The 8,836-nt window shown below is 40.5% G+C and overlaps 1 protein-coding gene across 1 annotated transcript; it reads right to left on the bottom strand.

Moving 5' to 3' along the window:
• Window positions 1-1,234: 1,234 nt before the first annotated feature.
• Window positions 1,235-2,216, bottom strand: LOC111371449. Its single transcript, XM_022993443.1, has one exon. It carries the CDS (start codon window positions 1,950-1,952, stop codon window positions 1,506-1,508), a length of 447 nt encoding a protein of 148 aa, XP_022849211.1. The 5' UTR covers window positions 1,953-2,216; the 3' UTR covers window positions 1,235-1,505.
• Window positions 2,217-8,836: the final 6,620 nt, after the last annotated feature.

Below are 8,836 nucleotides of genomic sequence, written 5' to 3'. Positions count from 1 at the left end.
GTGAACAAGGAGTATTTAGTCTTATAAGTTGTCCGTTTTTATTAGAATGGTTGAAACCTAGGCTAGCAATACTTCTGAATATTGCACTTTAGCAATCCAGGCAGCATAACTTGAAATGAAATGCTGGGGTGATGATTTTTTTTCCATTTTCTAAGGTACTTAGGGAATAGATCCACTAGTAACAGGGTGGAGCATGTGCTCAAAGGATTAAAACATGTGACGATGAACCATACTGTTGTTATGAGTTTGAATCCCTCCTCGAGGAGGATTCAAGAACATGATTCAGTGTCGGCGATAAAGAATTATGTAAAAATTATGGACTAAAAAATTTTGTGGAGTACTTTGTAAATTTCAAAAATTAAGGGCCCAGTGGGTACAATTACATCCACTTGCACCTACTGGCCCTGCTCTTCGCCCCACAACTGGTCCTAAAGGAAAGCACCTTCCGTATGTTGTATGAAAATAATGACCAAGATGGTGAAGTTAACCTTATATGCCCTTGTTTCGATCCCTATTTTTTGAAAAAAAAAAAAAAAAACACATTTTTAAACAATATTTTGACATTATTTTAATCATATATTTTTCAATAAAATAATATTACACGCAAATTTAAAATTTTTTTATTTTTATTTTTTAATCACATATTTCACATCAATGTACTATTCGAAAATGTATTTTTATAACAAAAATGGGCTCAAACAAGGACATGAACCAAGCATCCATGTTGAATTCATGGACATAGAAGAAATATAAAGATGCTATAGTATGGTGATAGAATGAAATAAAATTTTAACATGCTAGCATTTTCTAAAATGCTTGTTTAGGTGGTGTGGGCGAATGCTACGCTTCGGAAGTAAGCGAGAAATTAAGCGGTCAATTGTTAATGTGCAACTTACGCTTTATTAATATTTTTTTGAAAACCCTTATTTAAATTGTTTAGTTGAAAGTTAAACCTATGAAAAATAATCTAGACTTTATATTTCAAAAATTTGAAAATTGTATAATTGATTAATTGTATAAATTATTATGTAAATATAGTAGTTTATAATTTTAGATGTTTGGTATGCATTATTTTAATTATTAAATAATTTTTTCGATTGATTAAAAAATTAAAATAATATAAAAAATAAAAAAACGCAAAATTTGAAGGTTGGCTTTCACGTCTATTCACAAATAGTGATTGTTGGTAATAATGCTCCATGTTAACCGTACCAAATAAATCCCAAAAATCCAGAAATCTAAATCAAGGAACTTTGAAATTGCTGGTTTATACGCTACTGATATACGCAATTACATAGAAGTTGAGCGAATTAAACATCAAATTTAATAAATGAAACAATCATTCATTACATAATCTACCACTACTATATATATAGAACACGCAGAAAAATACAATATCAAGCAGCAAGAATTGCTGAATCCCGTCGACAATTGCCCTAAAAGACAAGACAAAAAACAAGCGTGGACAGCGAAATCTTCATTCAATCATCTTACAGAATGGATTTTCAATGAGCAAGGATTGTTGATCTGCTTCCATTCTCGAAATTTTTGGAGTAATTGTAGGAATCGTAGCGAAAGGTTTGAGGAAGGCCAACGTTGTCGGATCCGATGAGCTTTCTAAATTCAGACCTGACCTTGTAGAAAACATGTCTCAAGCTGCCTTTATTGTGGCAACCTAGGACTGTTGTTTCTTCCTCGTTCATCTCCAGATCTTCGGCAAAAGTGGGTCTTCTGGAGAGGATCCAGGTCCATCCCCAATCCCACCATTTCCTAATGGAATTTCCGGCATATTCTCCCATTGAAGAGACAGATTTGGATCTGCGAAATGCCCATGAATTGGAGATGCTGCGTTGTTGGAAGTTGAGAGAAGAGAGTCTTCTCCGGATGCCTCCTGATCCCTCCTCCGGTTGCGAGACTGGAAGCGCTTGCTTGCCTCGGAACATTGAGCTCATTTCAGCTTAGAAAAATCAATAAACGTTGAATTGGAGTTTGTATTAAGAACTTAAAGCAAAGAGAAGCATATGGGCATGGAGGTGGGAAGTAGTGATCACAGCTATATTACAGGCTGGTAAGAACGATGGTGGGCTCCATTACTTCATTTTTTCATGTTAATTTCACCCATGGCCACCCTACTTTTTACTGAATGTCACCTTTCCTCCTCAACTTTAATTTGTTTCATACCTATCACCAAATGTTATATAAATGTGTCATTCAGGCCATCCACTTAATCAACTGTCCCATATAAGACGATGTGACTAGTTTGATGATATGTCTGATCAACTTCATCCAAGTGCAAATTTTGTGTACATGTAAAATTGTTATATTATAATAGGGGTGATTTTATGCTTTAAACGTTTATAACATGTTTAATGGTATATTCGCAAGTCATGTAGCAATGATGTGAAAGATATGTCGTGGTATGTCAATTTAACAATTTTATCAATTTAGAAGACGTGAGAGAGGTGAACTTTGAACTGAAATGAAGTTCGATGACATAATTAAAACTTGGTAATCCAATTGAGATTTTTTTTTTTTTTATTGTTATTGTTGTTGTTGTTGAAATTCCAGTAGTAGCATATTTATATGAAAGAAAAGAGAGAGTTCACCCATGCCTACTGTAATTTGCAATTATTGTCACCTTGTCATCCAACTTTATAAAACTATCAATGAGGCCACCTAGATAATCAACTATCTATTATTTGACAGAAAATGCATCGTGGACAATTGGTTTGAACATTATATTGGATAACGAGTCGAGAATGCTAGTCAACTGTCGGAAAATTTTTGCTAAAACTGAGGTTATTGGTTGGTTTCATTGGTTATCAAACTTGGGTCACGTCTTACAGACGTTGGATCTATTTTTATTATTTCTCTTTCCTTCTTTATTCTAAAAAGGAAAAAAAAAAAGATAAAAAGGGAGATTAATCACATATCTTTCAATCATTTAACTAATGACATTGTCATAACCCTTACTTTATTATTTCCATAATTATCGACTAAACAATTTCCTTGAGTTTGGAAATGAAAGATTATGGGACGTGATAAAAGTGAGAAATTTGAAACTAAATTGTAATTTAATGATGCTGTTACGCCTATGAATTATCACTCCATATTGGGCCACCTTATTGGACCCGAGCTAGGCCCATTAGTGTTGGACCTCAAAGCCGAGGCTCTAAGAAGCCTAGCCGAGGCGCCACCGAGGCCATAAAAAGCCCAGCCGAAGTGCCTATCACTTTGCTCACCTCATACTGGGCTCAAACTTAGGCCCATTAACCTGCCTTGGCCCATTTCACATCATTTCTCTATATATATGGATTCAATTCACAACTTAAGGTATGTTCTAAATACTCTAGCCAAATCCCCTATCTCTCTACTATTGCACTCTTTATATCTATCTCCGTCCGACCGTTGACTTGACCGTCGGAGTGCAAACGATCGTCGGACCTTTTTCTCGTCCGACCGCCTTTGCCTCTTGACGGGTGTTACATGCGCAGGTTTCGAGGGGACAAAGCTAGGGTGCCTGTTGGAGTCATTTTTGGAGGTCAACAGTTTGGCGCCGTCTGTGGAAATCGTTACATTAACCATGTTATACCACATACAAAAGGATTTTATTTTCCGGCCAGTGTTGTACCAAATGAGCGAAGACAGCAACGAAGAAATGAAGAAGAATGATGGAAGATAGCTACTAACTGAGAGGCATGGAAATTTCCTTGAAAAAGGAGATTTTCGGCCATCAAAGGTTGAAAAATCCACGCACAAAAGTTCACTGGAAATCAAAAAATTTCCTGCCAACTTTGTTCTACCAAAAAGAAGCAAGAACAACAGCCAAAGAAAATAAAATGGAACTACTGGAATCTGCCATAAAAAATGGTGATGGCTAGCCAATAAAGGGTTGAAAAACCCACCATGAAAATGGTTATCTTTGGCAAAAAACATAGCCACTAGAAGGACTAATAGAGGCGTGTAAAATTCCTCGAAAAAGGAGATTTTTCGGCAAGAAATCGAGGTAGCAGACAATGTAACAACAAAAAGAAAAAGGTGCCTCTTATTCCATAAGCATTTACAAATGGGTGGTGAAAGGGATTTCTGTTTGTTCCCCATTATTGCTGGTCCATTTTCCACCGACTCGTTGGAGAAGCCCAGCAGCAAAGAAAATGCAAAACACACCACAAAAATGAAGTCAATTGTCTACCTAAAACTCTCGAGCAAACGGGGGGTCTTTCCACTGCTTCTTCTCAAAAATTGGAGCCTGACACCAACAAAACAGGTAAGACTCCACTCCATTGCTGCAAGAAGATACTACCATGGTCAGAAAAAATAAAAAAATAAAAAATAAAATAAAAAATTTTGGCAGCCCAGCATGCTACATTGTTGAGCCTCTCCACTGCCATGGCAACAGGCTTTGCAAAAAGCTGTCCGGTAAGCACTTTTATTCTCAAGTTCTTTTCCTCTTGAAATGGTTGGTTTGAATTTATGGTTGTTGTGAAGATGGTGGAAGAGTGGGTGTGGAAAAAAGTGTTTACAAATTAATTGCTACAAATCACTCCATTTTTGATCGCCCAATGGATGTTCGATGAAATGTCCCAAACCGAAATATTTTCTCATCCCATGAAGCTGTTGATGCACGAAAAACTCCATGTGGCCGGAGATGCATGAGTTCTGATATTGGCCACCGGATTTTGGCATTTAATGTTGATGGGTATAAGATTTGATGGTAGCATGTAGGATGGGCTGTCAATCTCTATTTTTCCAGACTTTTGCTACCTACTTGCCATCAGATTTCAGCTACTCCACGTGCTGCTTATTGTCTTCTTGTTGGGCCGGGTCATACCATTAAGTGGTTGGTTTTAATTCTTAAAGTCTGGCCCAACAGTCCACGAAGAAAGAAGGGCTTAAAAGCTTCTAATTGAGATCCAGTAATGGGTATGAATACTATCATTTATTTTCATTGAGCCACAGAAATATTGAGCTCAACAAGTTTATTTCTCTTGGCCCACATCTCTTCCAAATATATTAAGGCAGCTGGGCTTCTTGAACACTTCGACTTGCTGTAATCATAGACTTCAATCCTTCCACTTGACCCTTCTAATTCGGTCCGTCCACTTCGGCTGCTGGAGTCATTTGGACATCTAGTTTGCTAGAATAACCATGGAAGGATGACTTCGGTTCCACCCGCTTCGATTCTTGCTTCGACCTCACGCTTCAGCTTCCCGGTTCTGCAGCTCTACCACCTCGATTCTTCTCACTTCGGCCTTGTTTTAACATTCCATTTTTGCGGGTTTGCCGTAATCATAACAAAAAGAGACTTCGGTTCTTCCACCCACTTCGGCTCTTTCACTCTGGCTGCTACAATTGACTTACCTATGAGGTAAATTTTGGCATCTTTCACAACCCTTCCAAGTATGTTCAATCACCTGGGCTTGTTGAACACTTCGGTTAGCTGAAATCGCAGCAGAAGACAGATTTCAGCCTTCCACTTCAATCTTTTTAGTTCGGTTCTTCCACTTTGGGGGCTTTCACTTCGGCTGCTGGAATCGTCTAGAAGGATGACTTCGGTTTTTTACCCACCTCAGCCTTCCGCCCTTCAACTTCTGTTTTCCCAGACTTTTGCTCTTCCCGGCTTCGGTTCTTTCGGGTCCTTCTACTTTGGCCTCTGCAATCAACTTGGGCAGATCCATGAGGTTTACCGTTCAAAACGACACGGCTGTTAATTTTCCACAACAAAATTTGAGGTTGCAATGACATAAAGCTTGTGCCAACAATCAAACAAAGGTTATTAACTTATTATGCAATCTAGTGTGGCTTCAATTGGGGTCTTGGGCATGGCATTCCGTTGGGAGTTATTGAGAGGCAATGTCCAAGCGAAAAATTTGAGCCTGTCAAATTCTTTAATTCGCATCCTAGTGGATTTATTCCATTTTCTACTATGACCAAATGTGGAAGATGCGTGAGATGTGCTACTATAAATTTTGACAACTTTGCGGGCAGACTACAAACCTCGGCCATCTCACTATATTGGGAAAGGCCCACAAAGTGTACAATGAGATGCTTAAGCAGAGATTTCTCTTATTCAAGGCCCTTTCAACTACTAATCGCCAAGGCTATAATTTTAAGTGGAAGAATTACCGAACCAACCCACCATCACTTAAAGAAGAGGCCACAATCCGAAGTCCTCATTTCTTGAATAAAGAAAGAGGCGATATGTTACAAGTCCTCGTTTCTTGAATAAAGGAAGAGACGGTATCTTATAAGTCTATGTTCCTTGAATAAAGGACGAGGCAAATTATCAGATATTTATCCCTGGCTTCGTGGGATGCTTATTCCCCGCCTCACTATCGCCGAGCTATCTTTAAGTCCTCGTCTATCTGAGGCCAGTTTATAAGACTCCGACAGTTTGACAATTCGTCAAATATTCATTCAAGGCTCCACAAGATGTCTTCCTCACTTCTCACTATCGCAGAGCCTGACTCAAAGTCCTCGTCATTCCGAGGCAAGTCACTAAGGCTCCTATAGTTCGAGACTTATTCACAGGATGTCTATCCCCCGCCTCACCAAATGCTGTCCACAGCTTGACGAAGCTTCAACCCTCCCGACGCGGAGTCCCCTGCGGGTCATCGCCTCAGTTGTAGCGTTGCGAAAGCTTTACCAATCTTCAGCCATCTCCCGCATCGATCGCAGATGAGCTCCTTACTCAGCTTTACAGAGTTTAGCCGCACCTAACGCGGAGTCCCCTATGGGTCATCGCTTCAGTGGCTGCATTCCATCCTAAACTTTACAAAGCTTTAGCCATCTCCCGTATCGATCGCAGATGAGCTCGTTACTCAGCTTTACAAAGCTTAAACGCACCTGACGCGGAGTCCCCTGTGGGTTATCGCCTCGGTGGCTGCGTTTCCTCCTAAGCTTTACAAAGCTTTAGCCATCTCCCACATCGGTCGCAGATGAGCTCCTTACTTAGCTTTACAGAGTTTAGTCACACCTGACGCGGAGTCCCCTATGGGTCATCGCTTCAGTGGCTGCATTCCCTCCTAAACTTTACAAAGCTTTAGCCATCTCCCGTATCGATCGCAGATGAGCTCCTTACTCAGCTTTACAAAGGTTAGACACACCTGACGCGGAGTCCCCTGTGGGTTATCGCCTCGGTGGCTGTGTTTCCTCCTGAGCTTTACAAAACTTTAGCCATCTCCCAACGTGTCGTCCCCTGTGGGTCAACGCATCGGTGGCAGATGAGCTCCTTCCTCAAGCAGGCATTGAAGCTTCAGCACCTCAGTCGAAGCTGTGTCCCAACCTTCAGCTTCACAACCTTTAGCATCTCCCATGCGAAGTCCTCTGAGTCAGCGGTTCTGTAGAGACAGCTGAACCTACAACTACAGCAGCAACCATACACTCAGCGGATCTTAAAAAGTCAACAGCTGGTATACATCTATTATGTTCAGTTCAGAGTCAGCCTCTGCTTCGTTATCAGTACAGCTATTCAGTTCAAGGTCAGCCTCTACATTCGTATTAGTACAGCTGTTCAGTTCAGAATTTTGCTTCTGCCTCAGCCATGTTACATCTACTTATCGTCGGAGAGCTAATATAGCCCCAACATGGCTGCACCATCCACCATGTCTGGGATGCGTCATCACCTCGGAGGAGAGGCTTGCGTCCCATCTGGGCCACCTCGCTTGAACTTCGAGGCGCTAGCACATGCCTCCCTCTGGCCAGGCTGAGCGCCAAGGGGAGAAGTCCCAACATGGTTGCACCATCCACTATGTCTGGGATGCGTCGTCACCTCGGAGGAGAGGCTCGCGTCCCATCTCTGGGCCACCTCGCTTTAACTCCGAGGCGCTAGCACATGCCTCCTTTTGGCGAGGCTGAACGCCAATGGGAGAAGCCACTTTACTTGAATTTCGAGGCTCATACAATTATTATGGTTAAGTTCGGCTGCAACAGCATTCGTTGGATCCCTTCAGGTTACAGTTATTATGTTTAAGTAAAGTTCATTTGCTTAAGTTCGAGGCTCACACAGTTGTTCATTTACTTAAGTAATGTTGGTCATAACTAAAGAAAGTTGCATACAATTCAGTTGTTTTAAGTGATTTGAGTTAAGGTACCAAGTTAAAGTTATTTAGTTCTTCAATCAACATTAAGTTCAATTGCTTAACGAGGCCAATACACTTTGGAGAAAAACAGCATGTGATGAAGATAGATTACAGTGAAAAGTGAACTACACTAAGCCCAGTCAATGGTGGAGGTGCCTCGACAACAGGTGCATCGGCAGCTTGATCCTTACAATTCAGCCTTCACAAGCCTCGCAGGTTCAGTTTCTCAACACCTCGGCTTCATCACATTTCAGCCTTCACAAGCCTCGCAGGTTCGGTTTCTCAACCACCTCGGCTTCATCACATTTCAGCATTCACAAGCCTCGCAGGTTCGGTTTATTCAACCACCTCGGCTTCTTCATCATTCATTCACAACAATGCATTTCTAACTCCAACCATGACATAAATGACTATACTTGGACTTGGGGGACTATTATTTGGAATTCAAAAATTCTTTCAATTTTTACCCAACCCACTGGCTTTACTTCATTGAAGTCCACGCATTGCATAAATGAATATTAGACTCAAACTTGGGGGACTATTGCAGTACTAGTACCTCAGCATCACTACATATCATTGCCATAGCTTATGTACTATATTGTTGCTTCGAAGCACGAATACCATATTATTGCTAGCACGTAATTTATTAATTTCATTATAGCCAATACGTATGCCATGTTATCATCATTTTCATTTTATTGTCGACATCATGTTACTTGCTTCACTATAGCACTACTGATACATTGAGCTGTGCG

The sequence above is a fragment of the Olea europaea genome, chromosome 22 (genome assembly GCF_002742605.1).
Source record: "Olea europaea var. sylvestris chromosome 22, O_europaea_v1, whole genome shotgun sequence".
In the NCBI taxonomy this organism is placed as follows: domain Eukaryota; kingdom Viridiplantae; phylum Streptophyta; class Magnoliopsida; order Lamiales; family Oleaceae; genus Olea; species Olea europaea.
Note: the sequence above shows the minus strand (reverse complement) of the source record. Positions and strands in the feature narration are given on the sequence as shown.

Coding starts and splice junctions, on each gene's coding strand:
- LOC111371449 (XM_022993443.1), bottom strand. CDS start 1,952: ATGAGCTCAATGTTCCGAGGCAAGCAAGCGCTTCCAGTCTCGCAACCG.